Genomic DNA, 20,754 nt, shown 5'->3' with positions numbered 1-20,754 from the left:
TGTTTCTGTTGTTGGGGTTAAACTATGGAATGATGCAAAAATAAATATAAAAACCTGCAATTCATGTTATGTCTTCAGAAAAATGGTCTCCAAATTTATCTTTGAAAACTATAAGTGTTGATCATGTAATGATGTTGTTAATGTTGATTCTTTATCTTTGTTTGTTTGTTTATTTATTTATTTATTTATTTATTGGTAGCTTATCTTTGTTTAAATATATGGGCTAGGCTCAGATAAGCATCTGCAAGTTTGTTTAAAATGTCTATTTTGTGACAAATATTGTATAATGTATGTTGACTGAATAAAAAATCCTACTAAATCCTACTAAAAATAAGCCATTTTCAGAAGTTGTTTGTCACAATAAGTTATTAATCTTGTCGTCATAAAAAAGTTTTATTCATTCAGTGTCTTTCATGTGTTGTGGCTTTTTGTGTTGTTATTTGACCGTTAATGCTTGGGTTTGTAAGGCAAGCAGAGTTGGAGATAGAGTAATATATCAAAATTGATCAAAAACTGTATTCATAAATAATGGTCATGCCATTTTCAGTATCACATCATTTATAATGGACATTTTATATTAGGCTGACTTCTTTTTTTCATTTACTTTAAACAGGGCTGTAACCAGTCAGAGATCCAGCACGCAATCAAGCACCATCAAGCTTTCCACCCAGAGTCTCACTGCATCACCATCAGCCTGAGCACATGGAAGGCCTGGTACGAAAAATAATAATAATAATTATACGGAAAATAAAATTCAATACGTCTCAAACTGTCATGTGTATAAACCTGTAGTGTTGCTAGTGTGTATGCTTGCTTGCATTTGACCCATGAAACATTATTTACATTCTGGATATATGTTTAGGTAAGGGTAAATCTTTCTTTCTAAAGTCAAGTGAAATGCTGTTTTCCCCATTCATTAATTTTCACTGTTTACAGCTGTTTTTCTCCTTAAACATGTAATTCTGTCATAGAAAACAGTTAATTCCAACTTCTGACTCTGAAGGGTTGTTGTGGTTCTCCTCTCCGTGTTTGTCTCTGACCCCTTCTCATTGTAACAGGTGTTTTGAATGCAACGAGGAGCTTTCCATTCACTGCAATAAGAAGGCTCTGGCGCAGACCCTGGACTTTTTACAAAAGCACTCTGTCAAGGCAACAACAGGTAAGATTTTTGGCAAGTCTTTGGATGTTTGGCACCTTGCAGATGTTAAGAAAAGCTTTAATTAGACACAGACTTTCTCTCAGTATATCAGCAAGGCTAAATAAGTTAAGTCTGAGTCTTTTAATGTAGCAGCCTTGCCATTAGGTCAAGTATGTGTTGGCCATTGATAAAAGTACCTTGGACTGGTTGTCACATATCAATAGATAATGAAGCTGTTCAAAATTATTCATTGGACGGCTTCAAGCCAATTCAGTGTGCTCAGCTTCAGTGTCCACTTTGGACCTGTGCACAACAGACTAAAAGCACTTTTAGAGCAGCATGGCTAGTCAGGTGAAACTAGTTATATTAAAACTGTTAAGATCTAATACTGTGAAACACATGTACTAACTTACCTGGTCAAATGGGTCCTCATCTTTCACCGTTACTTTTTTTTTGAATACCTGTGTAGAGCTGACTGCAGTACACCTGCTCCCCCTGGTGGCAGTGGACTTTGAATCCCTGAATTTAAACTGACATCTTTAGTGTAGAGTCAGAAATCTCTTTGTATGATACTGAAAAAAACCTAATGTGTATAACCCCACTTGTATTGTTTCTTATGCATAAAAATACTTTTCCTTTGGCTTGATGAAGTTATGAAGCCTTTTCTTGGCGTTGTAAGGGTCATGAACGTTAGAAGAGTGCAGCATCAATGCAGAAGTATTGTGCTATGGTTAGAAAGATTGTTCCTTAAAAGTGGTTTAACAGATAACGCTCAAAGCTTTCAGGTAAAATCCTGTGAAGAGTTTGTGCTTGGAGGGACTAAAAGTTGCAGCAGCAGCAGATTGTATTTGAACTCATATTTTTTAGTCTACTTTTATTCCTCTGTCCTTCTCTTCACCACGCTGCCTGACCCCCTTAAAAGTCGCTCACCCGTACAGACATTTACACCTAACCTCCTTTTCCTGCTCACACGCTCACACACCTTCTGTTCCTGCCTCTGCGTACCCCGCCATTGTGTGCTGGCATGTCAGCAGACTGTTGCTGATCAGGGTGGTAGGCGTTATCACTTTCGGTCTCACTGGGTGCCTCAGCTTGGCCCAGTCGCCAGTGGCCAAAGGCCAGTTGCCCAGGCCCAGTCAGACTGGTCCTCCATCAGTCTCTCAGCCACAGAATCAGAGTTTTGGGACTGATGCTGCAGCACCCCCCTCCACCCTCACCCCCTCCCTACACATTGCATGACTGCACACATTAGAGGAATTAGGCGCTTGAGCGATGCTTCCCGGCTGGGTTCCCTGAAGAACAAGAGCAGCTGTGTGAGGTTCAGCCATTGCTCTGTTGTTCTTTGTCTTTCCATCGCTATCTGTTTCTGTCCCTTGCTTCCTCCACGAGCTGCTGTGTGTCTCACCACCTCTGGGCCTGTGCGCTGCACTAGTGGGAGCCAGGGTCCTCAACAAGTCAGAGCGACTGGATCCTAACAGCTGGAGCATGCTAACTCTCAGTGGACAAACACACATACGCAGAAGAATGATCAAATACATCAGAAAAAAACTTTCTGTACTCTTGTCAAATGTTGATTGGCTGTTAAAAATAACTTAATTTTTGAGTGTAAGAAGTGTAACTCTACCGACACTTTTTATGACATAGCATCTCTTCAACAAAAGCACACGATCTTCTCCCTGGAGCTGACTCGGAATAACTTTTTTTTTGCCAAGTACATTACAAACCTGAGGAATTTCAGATTCTTTCAGTAAAAAGTGTTTTCAGAAAACTTATTTATTTAGAAATTCTCTGCTTCCCCCTGATGTGCTGCATATTTAGTACAAAATACACCTTGCAGAGTGCAAGAAATGACGACAAGTTGTTAAAAATAAGATGCGACACATACCTATCTTCTAAATTAAAAATGTCTCAAAAATACTCAGAATATGATTCAGCAATTTGCTATCTAGTCTTCAGCTAAACAAAGGTAATTATATCTGATCCACTTTGTTTGTTTATTGGAGGAGCTGCCCTGTGGTGGACATGGGGCCACTTAGGGTCCACATTTGTGGGAAACGTTCTGCCGAGCTGGACAGTGACTACTTACAGCTTCCCCTTTGCCTCTTTAAATTACCTGTCACCTTTCTTGCCACCTGATTGTTCCACACCGGTCGGCCAAATGGATATAGAAGCAGGCAGCCATTGTTGCAGTAAAATGGGTGGTTGTTGTCTGTTAAGGAGCTTGTGAAATTGCATTTCAGTATGAAGGCCATGTTTTCAGAGGAAGCTGCTGTTGTACTGTTTTCCCATATACCCAAAGCACAAAAGGGCCCCAGCAAGGTTTCTTTTTTTCAGATTCTATAATAATTTTGTACAACAACGGCACAGGGTAGAAAGAAAGTCGATTAACTGTGCTCTCTCACCATCAAGGCCTTCAGCTCAAGTACCAGAGTCCCAGTAAAAAAGCGAATTGACCTCAGGGAGGAAGACTCCAGCTTGTAACACAGCTGTAGAGTCTTTGTGGAGCAAATTAAAATGTTGGTTCTGAATAGGCATCAGAGCCTGTTTCTCATTAGAATCTTTCAGTTCTGCCTTTGTTAAGTCTGTGATTGTCATAAATCACAGCTCCTAAACCTTCATTTTTACCATATTACAAGCTTTCATTTTAAATTTATACAACTTAATAACTACTTTAAATTATTTGTATGGATATTCTGGGTTTATTTCAACATTTAATTATCAGGTCTTCCATTCATTTTGACACAGCTCAGAGAAATATAAATGAATAAATACAATATGTTTGATGGACATGATTTTGAACACAAAGAGCTGTTCTCACTGGATTTTGTTTGTATGATCTCGTTAAAGGTCTGCTGAAAGAATTAGTGGCTCTAGCTTTAAGTTTGCATTGACTTTTATACATAAAGAAATCTAATTTCATACATGGATTTCATTATAATGAAGGATGGCAATTGTGGAAATATGTTTTAGACTTAAAATTAAGGATGTTCGATACCACTTTTTATGCAGACCAACACCAGCACAAGTACTCCCTCTTGAGTACTCACCGATACCGAGCACCGACAATTAACAGACAGCACAGTCCTTCTGCCATTAAGCCTAAATAAAACACAAACAACTCTCTCTGAGTTTACTATTTTTTTTAGATAGATATAAAAATAGAATAAATAAAAAAACTAAAAGTGCACAATAAAACTAACAGCTTTCAGAGTTAAAGTATTTTTTTAAGTGAGCTAAAGTGCAAAATAAAACAGTTTAACTGTTAACTCTCCCTGGTTCAATCATGTTGTCTGAAAAGGACCAAGTGCACATTTGCGGTGGTGTTAAACCGCAGCAATTAGCAGCTTTGAGTGGCGAGGAGGACGTGCTCGACATAAGATTTTCTTGCCTGGAGTATCTGCTACTGATATCTCCAGCCGTCACGAGTACCAATACCTTGAAAAAAGGCTGGTATCGGGCCGATACCAATACCTGGTATCGGAGCTCGCCCATCCCTACGTAAAAATGAAGAACAGGAATTAAAACAGAAGCGACTTTATAGTTTTAAAACAGTACAAAAAAAGTTTGTTTTATCACTGAAATAAATTCTACTCACAACACTGAAAGGATGCTTTTTTTGCTACCTTGCAGTTTACTTACTCACACCTACTGCATTGAGTCACAGAAACGCACACTGATATCCTCTGTGACTTAAAAAATAATTTATTGTAATATGTGGAGGGGAAATATCAAATATACTCGACGTATCACAGGTTGTTGCACGTGAGATGTATGAAATGACTGTACTGCGACCATTGCGACCACCAATTGAAGAAAAACAATTAATATGCCACACAGTGTAGATGTATGCAAGTTCCTGTGCTTCATAGCTCTTCTGTGTTCCATGTGCAGCCACAGCGAGTGTGTGTGACTTATGTGTATCAATAATACTGTATGTGCCACTTGCTGGTTCTTTAAAGTTGTGTTTAAATCAGTACTGAAGTTTTTGAATAAATGAATAATTGTGTATATTAATTGTGATTTCAATATCACTTAAAATAATCGGGATTCTTATTTTTACCATAATCGCCCAGCCCTAATATCCAGTGAGTTGCAAGTTTGGGATTAGATTTTAAAAATCCAACAGAAGGGTCTGCTTCTGCTGGTGTTACTTTATGCATCAAAGCATTGAATTTAAAATTAATATCATGATTTAGAGGAGAAATCAGAAAATCCAGATGTATATTGTGTTTTGAGATATAGCTTAAAAATATTGAGAAATTGGTTTTAAGGTCATATCCTGCAGCCCTAACTGTAATTAGTGTGATATTTTACCTGTTGGACTCACACTTTGTCATATTTGATCGAGCTTGTGAAGCAACAAACTGCCCAAACATTTTTGTCGGTCACCAGTTTAGTTGAATGTCTTGTTGTTCATAATAAGGATTATTTAACAGCACACACACAATTTGCTGTGGCTGAAAATACAGTTTTTCACCATAAATCAATGAATACATCAGTGATGTATAGAGTGCATTGTGCTGAGACGTGTGCGAATGTGGATGTTATTGTGCAGTAATGCAGTGTAGCAGGTCATGACTGAACGTCTTCTGAGAATTCTCATCCAAAGGCTGAAATACAACAGGGTTTTAAGAGTTTCTGCGCCTCACTTCACCTGGTTTCCTTCCTCTGGGTGTTGATTTTTTTTTAAACTATAATCCTTAGTTAACTGTCAGTGTTGCTCATCTGAGCCAGTAGTCAGCATGATGCTTGTCCCCTGGTGGTGCTTTCATGGAGGTAATCAAGGGTGACTCTGTCTTTATTCCCACCATCGCACATGAAAGTAGGCCAGATAGCAGTAAGCAAGTGTGTGTGTGTGTGTTTGTGTGCATCTGTGTGTGTAAGTAACATGGCACTGGGTTCTTTTGGCCTCAGATGGTAAGGAAACCGGCTTTTCATGCCCTGCAGTCACAACAAATTAGCGAATTAATAAGACATTTGGTGTTGCTCGGCCTTCCTCTTGACTGCCTGCTCTGCATGAGGGGAGCTGGCCTTGCCCCCTCCCCACTGTTACTCTGTTAGTGAACAAGGAGGCATGAAACCCACTGGCCTCAGCATTTTAAGGATTCTCAGTGTAGTTATCTGGACGGGAGAAAGAAACTGGTCACAAATAATTTGTATGATGCAAATATGTTTAGGGTATTTTTTAATTTTTTTTTTTGTAATAAATCGGAATTTGCAATGAAAACTGCAAATAGACTGAAAGATACTAAATTTAGCTTATGGCATTGATTTAAAGGCTTTAACTCTTAAAGGGTTTGGCCCGTCTTCAGAAACATATCTAACTACATGCATCACTGTTTTTATAAAGACTTCTAGCTCTGTGCCTTTCTTTTTCCTCCTGCAAACATCCTGGCTCTGTTTTCAGTGAAAGCAAATGATTCCCATGTTTCTTTGTGCCTCTCTTGTGTGAAAAAGAGCAGAGAGTGCAGGAGGTGTTAGCGTACACGCGTGCATGTGGATGATCCCGAGCACCGTGATGAATTCCTCTACCCTGGGGAAAGGCTCCACAGTGTCACTGCTGCCCGAACTCGGTGGCTGAGCAAGGAGGGCCAGGTGGTGGTGCCGAGCGCAGCACAGTCAAGCGTGGATGCAGCGCATGCTGACATTTGCCTTTACTGACTGCTGGAGGGAGAGGAAAAATCTGCTTTTCCATATGCTTGTGCTCGTTGCAACCCTTCCCTCCACCCTCTGCCCTCCTCTTGTCCTCTTCTACCCCCCTCTCTCTGGTCTCTACCAGATGGCTTCCTGAACATTGTTTACCTTGGGTGACGGTCCCAGATGCAGAGTGTGTCCATCGGCATCCCCATTCTGCCCAGTTAGTTTCTTCATTCCTCTGCTGTCTTGGAGCTGAAGTGCCAGTTGCAGAATACTTTGGTTACATGATCTCTGTTTTTGCATGTCCTTCTATAAACACCACAACAACCAGACCCAGTTAATAACACACTCTGAATCTCTCTCTGTCTCCCTTAATTTCTTCCTCTTTGTCTCATTTTCTAAAACACACCTTTCAAATCTCACAAAAGAAGGTAGGGGAGGGCTGCCGTTTCTCCCCATGTCCACTTGTTTTGAACGTATAATGTGTGTTGACATATGGGGGTTCCCATATGGCTGCTATTGAAGATAGAAATATGCTTCCAGATGTTGAAAGCACAGAGGGCCAGATGCATTTAGCACCACTGGGTTGAGTGACACAAATTATGGCGTCTCTACAAGCTGAACCTCACCCAGCCATGGTCCCAAGCCACAAGCCTAAAAAAGCCCCTTATCTGTCCTCAGTGCTGAGCGTTGTATCCATGCTGGATTAAAAAAATAGCACAGTTAGTTTAGAGAAGAGAAATACAGAATGCAGCAGGCCTCAAACAGACCGCTCTGTGTGTGTGTGTGTGTGTGTATGTTCAGTTAATAGTGTTTTTTCATGGTATATCTGTTCAATGGGGGAGATGTCCTTTCCCTTTGAGTGGATTGTGATTGTGTGTGAAATGCAAAAAGCCCCTGGTTCACATTCCAGTGACTGTGTCCAGGGCACTTCTGCTCATGTCCTTGGCCTTCAGGAGGAACAGCTCGCTGGGTAGTGTCCAGTGGTGGGCCTATGACGCCTGTAGGTTGAATACTTTTTCAACAAGCGTGTTGTGGAAAAGGAGAGGTTCAAAGAATTCAATGTGTGCAAGGGCAAGGCCATTTCTGTGTTAAGGGGATGAGCGGAGCAAAGGTGCAGGTTGAAATTACGATTCACAGTTCAATTGAATTTCCTCACTTTGGTTATAGGCAGGTTCAGGCCGGTGACCCTGCAGCTAGCCTTCTCTCTTGACTGCCTAATTCAGGTGAAGTGCTCATAGACCAAAAGTCTTTTTGTGCAAGCCAACCTCTAGCTGATTTTTTTTCTCTGCCAGAAGGTGCGACTGTTTTGTCCTGCTGTATCAGCTCATTATGATGAACCTTGTGGTTTCATTAACCATTAAAACTTGCTGAAAAACATGTTGAAATTGTAAAGAAAATAATACATTTAGCATTATTAATCATTGTACAGCAGCCATGATCTTAACGTCTAGATATTATTTGTCCTTTTTGCTCGTACTTCATGGGGTTATGTGACTATGCAACACAATAGAGCACCTACAGTGTTTCAAGGCTTGACGTCATTAAATGCGCACAAAAAGATAAATGTAGACACAAAAAAGAGAAATGGATAAAGTCAATGTTGCAATGCCTGAATAATACAACATTTAGTGAAAAAAATCTGACCACCGGTTATTAAAACAAGAAAACCATCATGAAGTGCTTCAATTCAGATTCTCAGTGAGTTCTCTACACTTCATCATTTTGAACAGGAGTACAGAGTTTCAAACTGGATTCATGTTTTATCTGTAAATCTGAGCCAGAAAACTGGGAAAACTGGGATTCTTTGAGAACTCAGAAATTAATCAGGAATAACAAACAACCACTGAAAAACAATCTTTTCAGGAATAAAAAGAAATAATTGTATTTTTTCAATCAAACAAATAATAATAACGTGCTAAACAATTTTTTCTGATTTTTTTGTAAAACAAAACATTTGGAAGTTTATGGACAACAACAATAATTATGTTTTGGCATTAAAGATATTATTTTGATTAAAGATCTTGCAAATCCTGGTGGATTTGGACATTTACTTTTACTGTTTTGTGTGACTTTCTTTTGGAAGAATTGAAATGTCAGCAGTTATTCATGAAATCAACAGAAAGGTTTTTGATAAGTGTAATTTTGTAAAGAAGCTTTAGGGTTCTTTAAACACAAAGGAAGCTTGAAAAATCTAAAATTTAAGCAGACAGAAGAGAAAATAAACTTGCTGTGGGTTTGAACTATAGAACAGGACACTTTAACAACTGATGATCTTTATGTTATAATACTTTAAAATTACAGGATCTTCCTCGGTAAACCCTAAGCTGAAACTTGAGTTCGGATTCTTTCTGGTTAAAAAAATGTACACGAGAGCTTGAAAACCTTTCAATATCAGGATTTCTTAAATTTAAGCAGATCACTAGTTTTGTACACATCTGTTTCATGTCATTGCTAACAACTTATTACAGCCTTCGTTTTGTTTTTAGCTGCCGTCCTAACTACTGCAGCCTGTCCCCAGCAGACTATCTGTATGTCGCTGTTAGATTCTCGCCATCTGTGCCTCAGTTTCTGTTTAAGGTTAGTTTCATTGATGATCAGGAGTAACAGCTGGCTCTGTAGCGCCATCTCTCCAACCCCAGCCCCCAACCCTTCCTCACCAACCAGCGGAAACTTCTACAGCTGTCATCTGCTTTCCCAAATGACCCTGCTTTCCTTCCAGCTGCCATCTCAGCACCCTGCTCCCAGCCCCAGTCTCGCTTCAAGGCTAAACCATTTTTTTCTGTATCAGGCCACAATCCTAATTTAATGGATACTGAAATGTACAGCTTCAAGGCTGATGTTGGTCTGCAATCTCAACCAAGCTGCAGACTCAGCCAACATCACTGCTCTAAGGTTAAGCTTAATGTCCAAAGAATGGCAAAAATATACATATATAATTATCACGATGGTTAATACTAGGGCTGCACGATTATCGCAATCGCAATCGCAATGTCAGCACATGCAATTCAGATTTTTCTCCATGATAACCAAGCAAGTCTGTAGACTCATTATGACACAACTTTTTTTATTAAATCGCAAGCACAATCGCAATCGCAATATTGTCCACCTAATCGCAAATCGCACCTTTTCCCCAAATCGTGCAGCACTAGTTAATACCAGCTTGAAATTCAGTTTTGAGTCAGTTTCAATCATTCTGTGTTCTTGTCAGATATCTGAACTGGGTAAAAAACACCAACTAATCTAGAAGCTTTAGCTTTCCATTTGTGATGTTAGTGAGTGCAGACCAAAGTTGGATCAAGAGAGCGACTAAATGTGCAAAGAAAGAAAGACACCATGGGATAATCCTTACAGGATTATCAGTCATATTCAGTCATATTGCATCTCACATGTATTTTTTTTTTACCCACAAAAGTTCGACCTAACAACATTATCAGATATTTGTCCACAAGACTCGAGGAAGAGAAACTGGCAAAAAAAAACATGAATCTCTGATAGTTTTCACCAACATAAACCGTTTATCTGAGCAGCGTTTGATAATAGGAACAAGAAAAGCACTCAGAGAGCGTAGACCTGCACCAAGCATATTGTGACTGACACGCAATACTTCAGTCCTACTTTAATGTTATACTCCCTTTCAGCAGACTGTCTGCAAAAAATTGATGTTAGTTGCAGGTTTGTACGATAATTTGTTCCCTGACAGTGTTGAAATTATGATGACCCAGTACATATTTCATATTGCCAGGATCTGGATCTTACTTTTACATGTGTCAGAAATTATGGTGACCTTGTTTTGTATTATTGCAAAGCAATCCAACCATTTATCATGGAGTTATATACACATATGGTGAAAACAGCCCTGTCTCACAATGATAAAGAGTCCTTCAAAAAAGTCCTTGATCCAAACGGTGATCCAGACGGTGATCCAGATCACCTCCAAAATTTAATCACTTCTTCCTTATCACATTTCAAACATTTCCTTAGAATTTCATCAGGATCTGTTCGTTAGTTTTTGAGTTATGTCGTTCACATACAAACAGACAAACTCTCCCAAAAACATAATTTCCTTGGTGGAGGTAACTAATCCACGGCAGGACCAAAACCTTGGCAGCTATGAGCCACTAAACAGTGCATAACTGCTTTTTTTTAAAAGAACAGTGTACCTCTACTATTGAATTAATTCATCAGGTGAAGCTCTAACAGTGAACTGATCGAACTTTTTAAGTCCCGATACCGTACCAATACCCTGCTTTGATATCAGCCGGAGCTGATACGATCTGATACCAGTCTGAATGTTCTCTATTTCTTAATATGATGATAAGACTGAGAATTATGTTTTGACAACTTCAGGCTACTTGTAAACTGTCTGTATTATTATCTTATGGGATAATAAATGTCAATCATTAACGGAAATTACAAATTTAACCCCAGTGTGGATAACTGAAGAATTAAACTTGCACATACTGCAAGTTGCCAACTGCTAAGCTGCTGTAGTTGTCATATTTCTTCATATTTAATCAGTTTTATGAGAATTAATGAGCTTTTCTTTTAATTTCTTCTACCTTGTATCACTGACCTGTTGTCTCTCTGTGTCCTAGGTGCATCACCCAAGCTGATCAAGCTCCAAGAGGAACCGTCAGAACACAATGACCCACCCAAAGGCAAAAGTCCAGCCATCAACACCACCCTGGTCCCCGTCAAAGGCATTAACAACCTTGGTAACACCTGCTTCTTCAATGCTGTCATGCAGGTGGGTATAGCAAACATATAGAACACGGAGATATAACATCCTTCAAATAATTGTTGTTAAATGTTTATTTACTGTGAACAATAATGTACCTGAAAATGCTTTTTGTCACACCTTTTGTTAGAATAACTGTTTTAAGTTCTTGTTCAGAAAAGCTGGTACGGTTGGAGATAATAACCCTTTTTAGAAACTATGTGAAGTATTAATGAATCAGCAGTTTCTTGACCGTAGATAAGCTGTCACTCATTGCTCTTTTTCAACAGATCCTGTGGTAGCATAAAGCAACAAGTGTATTCTGTCTAACGTGACAGTGTGATTAGGGATCCTCTCACAATGCTTTAACTCCTTAAGTGCAGCTTCTCATAGCTCTGGTTTATAGTAAACAAGACTGCGTCCTTATAACAGCAGTAAGTGTAAACAAACTATGCCAAGAGGTCACTTTTAAGTATATTCATAGCAGACCTGAATGCTGGCTGGCTTGAACGCCTTGTATGCATTCACCTGTCCACACATGAGTGGCACTCAGTTGGTGCAGAGCATGTTCACCACACAGCACGGTTATAGAGCCTTCCTGTCTTTCTCTGGTCGGTCATGGTGACTGCAAACTGACGTGCCTCTCCAACAATGAAGCTTTATTTTCTGCCATTTTGTTAATCACCCCAAGGGCCTTCCTTGTTGATTGAAATTTGAGTTAGTGCAGTTTACATGCTTTTTCCCTCCCTGTCCCTGTCTGTTTGTATTGTCTCCTTGAAAATTGCAGTCTTTCGATCCAAAACAGGTAATTGTGTGAGGATGAGCTGTGGCTGTGTTCACAATGCCAGCTCCATTGTGTGCTTTCCATAGCAACTGTCTTCATTGCCAGGATGTGACAAAACAAATATCTCTTGAAACGGAAGAAAAAGATGTTTCGTGAAAATGAAAGGACAATGACGGCTTCAGGCTATCTCATCTCCAAGGATCTTCTCTGTATTTCAGACCCACAGATCACAGACAGATTTGAAATCCTCTTGCAGAATAATGCACTCACAAGTTTCCAAAAATCTGCTGAAACGGAAGCTTTATTTCATGAGAGTATTTTAATGACTGCAGGGTTTGGCAGAGGTTAAGTATGGGTCCATTTTCATATTTTTTAAGGGAGTTTAAGCTTTTCTTTTTATCTTCTCTTGCCCCCAACATTGATAAGTCTTTTCATTTCATTAACAATAGAATCATCAAATATAACCAGCTCTAATCAACAGAATTCTTACATGAGTACAACATCTGTATATTCAATTCTCTAAATGATGGTTTAAAAATGTGAAATAAACGGTCTCAAAATAATCCTGTTTTCCCAACAGAACCTGTCTCAGACTCACATGCTCATCGACCTCATTCAGGAAGTGAAGGAGAAAGGCTACAAACTGAGGATCTCTCCACCTGCTGAGTCCAATCTGGTACAGTCTGCTGTCTACCTGTTCTTCTTTAACACCCCAGCTCTTTCCAAACAATACTCTAAATTGTACAAATAAAAAAACGCTCTGATTCTGAGATTATTATGCTTATGTTGTGTTGTTTGAACAACATTTCCCTCATGAATCCATTGGATAGATGCAAAAAAAGATAAGTGAGGGGTGACTCAGAAAACCTACTCATATACCAGAGTAGATCATTGCTTGTTCTCTGTCCTGTTTCAAAGCAACAGCATCATTCAGGGAGAAACTAATAAATAAAATTTGCAAGCAGGAAAAATAAGATGAAATCTGATTCTTGTTTTATTATGCTTCTGACCTTCTTCAGGAAATAGCAAATAAAGCCTTTTTTCAAGTGAATAAACAAAATCAACTCCAGTTGCCTAAAAATATAAATTTATTACTCAAACTGATGCAAAATTGATTGATCTGTTTCTCTTATATACTCTGGATTACTTCTTTTGACGTACGTCCTCTGCTTTTTTTTCATTTTACAGAACCCGTTGGTCGTAACGCTGTCCAATCCTGAGCCGCTGACTGCAGCCATGTTTCTCTTCCTGCACAGCATGAAAGAGCCTGGGAAAGGCCCGGTTAACCCCAAGGTTCTGTTCAACCAGCTCTGCCAGAAGTAAGGCACTGTCCCACATGTCTCTTTGCACAAAATCTGATTTAAAATTCTGCGTCCCAGTATTTATCTCAGGGTCACTCAAGAAAAAACTGGGTGGTGGTAACGCTACAGAACTTCATACAACCCAGGAGCCACAGCTTTGACCTGTCTTCCATTTCATAGGACAGTGGTGTCCACTTTAATAAACTGGACCCAGGTTCACTCCTCCTACAATTTCTAATATTTTTATGAACTGATACAATCCTCTAATAGAATCAGAAGTACCAATGCTTTTGAAATGACACAGATCTGAAGTACTATTTTTAACCCAAAGTTTCTGTAAGATGGAAAATGAGCAGCTGTGGTGGATTGATATAAAGGAGAAGGTGAGGAGAGGGGATGCTGCTCTTGAAAACAAAGCAAAGAAACAGATTTATATGAGTAAAAACAGAAGTTATATTTATCTTTGGTCCATACATTTTTGAAAGTGGATTTGTTTTTCCACTGTTATGTGGATACAGCACAGTCATTAGCCACGGTTACATGAGGAGTTTCTTTCTGAATGACATTTCCGAAAACAATAGTATACATGGAAAGGAATATTCTAATCTCTGGTCTACATGCGCCGCTATAATCAAATAAAATAGTCAATAGAGCATGCGCAGAAAAACGTAAACATCACGTGATTTATCAAAGAACATCTCTAGTTGTGTTTTACGCCATATCTGAGCATGCGCTGAAAGAACGCAACCTGACAATTTTCCGTCTGAGTGGATACATGATACCTCAATCCGTTTGGGGAAGGGAATATTCCACCCCTGTGAAACCGATTAAATGTCCATTTGGATTGGCACTTATCTTTCAGAATGAGGTGTATACAAAGGTTAAATTCTTTCCATTTGAGCAAATACACCAAATGCAAGCCGAACGTGGCTAGTGTGACATGTATCTCTTATTTCCTTATATAGGAAACACATTTAAGGTTATAGGTTAAAAATTGTCTTTAATGATTACTTTTTAATGCCCTGGAGATCATTCTTAGATGCTGAGATATATATAAAAAAAGGTTTAGATATGTTTTGATAGTGACTGGTACCAAATCAGAGGTACATTTTTCACACCATGACAGCCTGAGCTCTAGCTTAATTCCTCTCTAGCACTCAAAAAATAAAAACACACCAAGGGCACTGTGGCAGTAAAATCCAGCTTTTTGTATCCTGCTTGTCTCACCGGTGTGCCACCTGTGTCATATTTGATCCAGAGGAAGGTAGCAAGCAGGCAGAAACAGCGCAGCAGCCATCAGTCCAACTGTGGTTCTGTGCTTTTTATCTACAGTGTGAACATTTGGTTGGCTGGGCTCTCGTTTGCTCATGGTACAACGCTGGTTGGGTCCCTTCTATGTGTGTGTGTGTGTGTGTGTGTGTGTCGCTTCAGAGTGGGGGGTGTTGTACTGTTTAGTAGTGCAGGTGGGTGACCAGGGCATTTGACATTGGATGAGTGGCTACATCTCTGGTGCTGCTTTGACAGTTATTCTGGTACCTAGCTTTCATCAGAAAGATGTGTGTGTGTCTGCGTGTGTGTGAGTAGGTGTGTGTGTATGTGAAAAGCCACCTCACCTGGTACCACCTCAGTCTGCCGAACACATGCAGGCAATTGTGCATTCAGACAGTAAACATTGAACACACCTTTATGCAGTCATTCGTGACCAGTTTCAGGTAGGGTTAATCTGTTCCACTGATGTGAATTTGATGAGAGAGATGTGACTTCAAGCCTCAACTCCTCCAGTGTGTGAACTTTTGTTAAGACCAGTGCCGATATTTGAACATGAGTGTTTACACTTTGCATCAACCATGGGTCTCCAATGACCACTTGTAATGAGTCTCACTTTCCCACTTTAGATGCAAATAAGCACAAAGCCCCATTAACCTTCATTAGACTTTAAACAGCATTAAATGATGAAGGCTGCACCATCTCTAACCATCTTTCTATTTACAAGCTACACAATTAGCAGGGCTGATGGAGTGCTCTTCTGCACTGCTGATGTGATATCAGACAACATATTCATGGCATGGGGCTCCTGATGTTGGATTTACAGATGATCTTTTAATAAGGACTACAAAGCAAACCACAGTCTTAAGATTTTAGAGGAAAATCAGACTGAAAAAAACAAACAAAAAAAAAACAACAGATTTTTAAAGAGCCAAATCTGTGTTATGTCTCTTTTTGGCTGGATTAGCTAACTTTGGTTACTGCTCATTGTACTGCTTTGCATGTCATCAACCATGTGTGAAGACATTGATTATGTCCCATATCAGGATGTGTATTGAAATCAGGACAGACATTGCTGTTCATGTAGTAAAAGACACAGATTGATCCCAGTTTAATCTGTTCATCACCTCGTCTACGTGATGCACTATAACTACACATCAACTCAACTCAATTCAAAAAAATTTTATAGAGCACATTTAAAACAACCAAAGTTGACCAAAGTGCTGCACAGATTAAAAGTTGCACAAATAACATGAAAAACTACTAAGATACATAAAAACATAAGACTAGAGCAAATATAAAATAAAATAAAATTAATTAAAACATACATCTCTAACTTCCATGTCTTCCATTGAAAAAAAAAAAATCAGTCATTCTCGCTGAATTGAGGATTATAAAATCAGTAATTCATGAGAGCAGAGAGTGAAAGAGAAACTTGCAGGTTAATTCTCTAAATCATGTCATGAATTCATGTATTTGGCTATTTTGAGCCCTCATTGATTCCTTTTCAAAAACCTTTATCTTAACTTCACCATGTTAATACAAACTTAAGTTTTAGGTCCCAGCATGCCCTGCACCATCTCACCCTCATTGATGAACGTTCAGCGTGAATATAGTAAACAAATCTTCGTCAGTGAATGATTATCACATGATGGACTCTGCTGGAGTGTCATGCGGGTCAGAGTCTACTTTTCCAGAAGACACAATAGAAAATTTTGATGAAATCAGCCAGGTTGGTGGTCTGTTATTGATGATGAGCGTGCGTTGCTGGTTTGAAGAGTAGAGATCTCTAATGTGGCCCAGCAGACAGTGAGTTTGGCAATGCGAAGCCACCTTAGTTCATTCACATTGTTTGGCTGCCAAGATGAAAAACACGTGTGGCTTAAGCTACTTTATGATAACTTGTACCCTTGCTTGTTTCACAGATTTTAGGAAGCTGATCAATCAAATGACAGGTGTTATAGTTCCAGGAAAAAGGCCATTGATTAAAAGGTCGTCTCTTCACAGAGTGCAGTATCGATGCATATTGACAGAAGTAGATTTGAAGGGATAGTGTGAAAGAGAAAGGTGTGAAGCTGCAAGTTGATTCATAAGCTTGGGAAAGCTTCATCAGGAGTGGACTGAGGCTTATGTCTGTGTTACAAGAACTGTTGCACAGCAGCTCACACATCTTTAGGAAAGAGGCTTAAATTGTACACCCCTGAATCAGAGACATTCAAGGGGTCTTTCTCGATGGTCATCAAGGTTAAAATAGTTTTGGATTTGTCATTATAGTTTAGTTTTAGTTAGTTTTGACATTTTTTTTCCATTATAGTTTAGTTTTAGTTAGTTTTGACATTTTTTTCCATTACAGTTTAGTTTTAATTAGTTTTAGAGCAGGCATTCTAGTTTTTATTTAGTTTTAATTTTTGCAACAAGGCTTAGTTTTAGTTTAGTTTTAGTTTTTTCATACCTTATTAACCAGGTGCAGGATTCAAAAAGGTCAGAGTAAATAATTTGTGATACAGTTTATTTTCCAGTTTAACATAGTGCTAACTGCTCAGTCAATGCTGATACTGAACTGTTGGCTGCTGCCTTAAACACAATAAAATAATATAAACTTAATATAAAAGTATAAACATAGATTATATAAAATAATGTTAACATGAATTGAACAAAAATAATAAAAACATGAATTATATAAAACAATATAATATGAGCTTTAATAATTAGAAACTTTGACTCTGTAACAATAAAGTCAGATTCACATGAAATTAAACTATTACAGATGCTCTGAGTCATTGCTCCTCTACGTTTTGTCGCAACACAGCGCACAGCCAGTCAGTGCAGTAAACAAGCACGTCCCAGTATGTCGCTGTGATGGTGCCGTACGGCGCTGACAACTGCCGAAAACTGTTGTAAAATTGGTTGGGAAAATGTGTCGGATTAATTTAAATCCTAAAGGCTATTAATATTGTCAAAAACTATAACTAAGGACATTTTGTCTATAATTTTATTTAGTTTCAGTTAGTTTTGTGAACACAAGATAGAGTTTTAGTTTACTTATTGTTTTTTTTTCTATTTTTTATTAGTTTGAGTTAACTGCAATGTATTTTAAATTTTAGTTATCCTTTATAGTTTCGTTTTAGTTAACTATTATAACCTTGGTGGTCATAGCTCTCTTTTTATGAAAATAGATTAAGCATTTAGTTTGGAAGGTCCCTCAGTCTGGAGGAAGAGTGGAGAGGCCCAGACTTCACAGTGTTAAAAGACCAGTTTGAAGCTTCTTCGGTCAGTGAGGACTACAGGACCAGTTCCCGGTGTTGGTCTACTGTGTTTTTTCAGGTCCAAAGTCAAAACTATCAGGTGACTTTAAAGCACTTCATGCTTCTATCTGCAGATAAGCTTTATGGAAATGCTGGTTTAATTTTCCAGCAGGATTTGACACCTGCCTACAGCGCCAAAACTACTACTGAATGTTTTGCTGAGCGTGACTCTACTTTGCTTGATTGACCTGCCAGCTCGCCCAGCCTGACCCCCAAAGTAAATCTGTGAGATATTTGTCAAGAGGAAGATGAAAAACCCTCAACCCTAAAACACAGTTCAGCTGGAGTTCGCTCTCAAGGAACCTGGATCTGAACAACAGTCCAACAGAGCTAAAGGCTGATTGGCTCCAAGCCGTGCAAGATCAATGAAGCAGTTTGCTGTCAAGAAGCTGAGTGTTGAGTGTAAATGAACAAACCTTTCAACAGCTGGAATATTTATGTCTTACAGATAAATTTTGTGAATTGAATAATGAAAAGAAGTTTCTTCTTTGATTTTCCAATTCTTTCTTAACGCACTTGTCAATGACTTCACTGGTTATCTGATTCAGCCTGTGCTATGTAATGCTTCCTCTAACACTCCTCCACACAGCAACTCATGTACATTCAGTCAGAAGCTTTTGCAGGGTCAAGAACTGATCCCGTTTACTGAGATATTTCTTCATGTCAATGACCTTTCACTCCCTGAGTGTAGCTTATCATTCTCACCTGTCACTGCAGGCTCTTGTCACTCTAAAGATTTGATCTGCCCTTGGCCTGTAAGGGACTAAGAGCAATTTTCCATTTCCTTTCTCTATCTTTCTTTGTATGTTTGTGGTGGCAGGAAGGTTAATATGGCTTTCTGGATAAGATTAGAGGCCAGTTTGAGTGTTTATGTGGACCTCTATTGAGCTCAGTTTTGCGTGAACCAATGTGTGTTTCTGTGTGTGTGTGTGTGTGTGTGTGTGTGTGTGTGTGTGTGTGTGTGTGTGTGTGTGTGTGTGTGTGTGTGTGTGTGTGTGTGTAAGTGCACTTTACTCTACCAGCTGGGTACTCTCCAGCATGTCTGTTCCTCCTCCTTCCCCTTGCAAGTGGAGCGGGCCTGGTCTGGGCTCGGACTAGTGCCAGGCTTGAGTTTGGTTGGATGGTCAGCACCACACTCTCTATCTGGTGCCAGAGAGTGTCCCAGCTTGTATTCAGGCTAGTGAGAGGCCATAGACTCACGGTTTAATTACACATCGAAGTACTCACCCTGACCTTCATGGGCACCTGAAGTCTTTTGTCATTCAGGTTGTTTTTATCGAGGTCCTACTGAATAAGGGGAAAAACTGGGGCTTAACATTGTTCAGTTCTGATTTAATGCCAGAATTTGAAGTAAATAACTTATTGATGTGTGGAGACGCAGTTTCATTCACTGGCTTTCTGCTGGTTTTCATATCTTACACAGTACCAAAGAGTGTTGTAGCACTTGAATAAACCAGTTTCTGACGAATAAACACAAACTATATGGAGAGTAGCTGCATCAACAACTGAGTATTTAATTCACTACATAAGTGTTTCTATGCTGAATGTGATTGTTTGGCACATTAACATGGCATTTTTCATCTTTATTTTTGTGTTATTGGCCTCTTTAAGTTGTGATTGATGTTAATAATGAAAACATGGTCCGTCATATACCTGGTCTACTGCTTTCATGAAGGAAACCTTATGGTGGTTATGAGTCATCAATACCATGCCACGTTACGATCGGCCTGTTTGGACTGATGATATTGAATACCGTGCATGTTTAATGCATAAGGTAGACAAAAAGACCACGCAGAAGCATTCAGCTGCACCTGTTTCCCTCAAGGACTGATTAAATTTCAGAGCAGCCAGTGGACATCGTCTTGTACTACAAAAAAGTGAAAGGCTCCATTTGCTGTGTAAAAATGTCTACATACCCACATCTTTCAAATGTCACTCCTAAGCCTTTATGAAAAGCCTTACATCATTATAGAAACAGTGAAGGACAACAATGGAGTCCATCTAGTGCTTTGGCATCCAAAGCACATACACCCCGACAGGAACACACACAGAGGTAGAGCTGGCGTACAGGTCTGCCCAGCTGGAGAACCTTTTCAGATTGAAGAAAGCAGATATTCACAGTTTGTTTGAAGTAAGTAAATAAATAAAAATAGAAAATAAATGAGAGCTTGGGCTCACATGCTGAGCCTAGAATCACAGTACAAGGATTCTAACTTTACAACGTGATTACTGAAAAACATTCCCTCCAAACTATGAGCGATGAAAAGTGCATATCAGTCCAAATTAATGTCCTTGTGTACAGGAAGGGAAAGGAAAATCTGTGCAATTTAGTGAAGTTATTCACAGATTTATAGTTTTTATTGAATGTGACCTTCATGGAAAAGGTCAACCCAAAGTCTCATTAAGATGCTCCCCTCAAAACATGTTATACAGAAAGAGCTACAGAGCTTGATATGAGAGTCCTTCAGCATAATAGATCACACATTATGTTGTTATGGTTTAAGGTAATATATGATTATATAGTAAGAAAATATATACATGAATATATATGGTGTTTAAAGAGGCTGTGAGGAGTTTGAAAGTGATCCTGAAAAGGGCTTTCT

General features: G+C 39.1%; 1 protein-coding gene across 1 annotated transcript in view; it reads left to right on the top strand.

The window, feature by feature from the left end:
• usp45 (ubiquitin specific peptidase 45) overlaps positions 1-20,754 on the top strand; it is a 39,489-nt gene that overhangs the window by 4,714 nt on the left and 14,021 nt on the right. The window contains exons 4-8 of the mRNA XM_074682733.1: positions 614-714; positions 1,059-1,159; positions 11,374-11,525; positions 12,860-12,955; positions 13,468-13,598. Of these exons, the coding sequence (XP_074538834.1) occupies positions 614-714; positions 1,059-1,159; positions 11,374-11,525; positions 12,860-12,955; positions 13,468-13,598 (581 nt within the window). The remainder of the gene's footprint in view (positions 1-613; positions 715-1,058; positions 1,160-11,373; positions 11,526-12,859; positions 12,956-13,467; positions 13,599-20,754) is intronic.

Source organism: Halichoeres trimaculatus, unplaced genomic scaffold, assembly GCF_033239565.1.
Source record: "Halichoeres trimaculatus isolate MK-OKI-2021-1 unplaced genomic scaffold, fHalTri1.1 fHalTri1_scaffold_12, whole genome shotgun sequence".
Classification (NCBI taxonomy): domain Eukaryota; kingdom Metazoa; phylum Chordata; class Actinopteri; order Labriformes; family Labridae; genus Halichoeres; species Halichoeres trimaculatus.
Note: the sequence above shows the minus strand (reverse complement) of the source record. Positions and strands in the feature narration are given on the sequence as shown.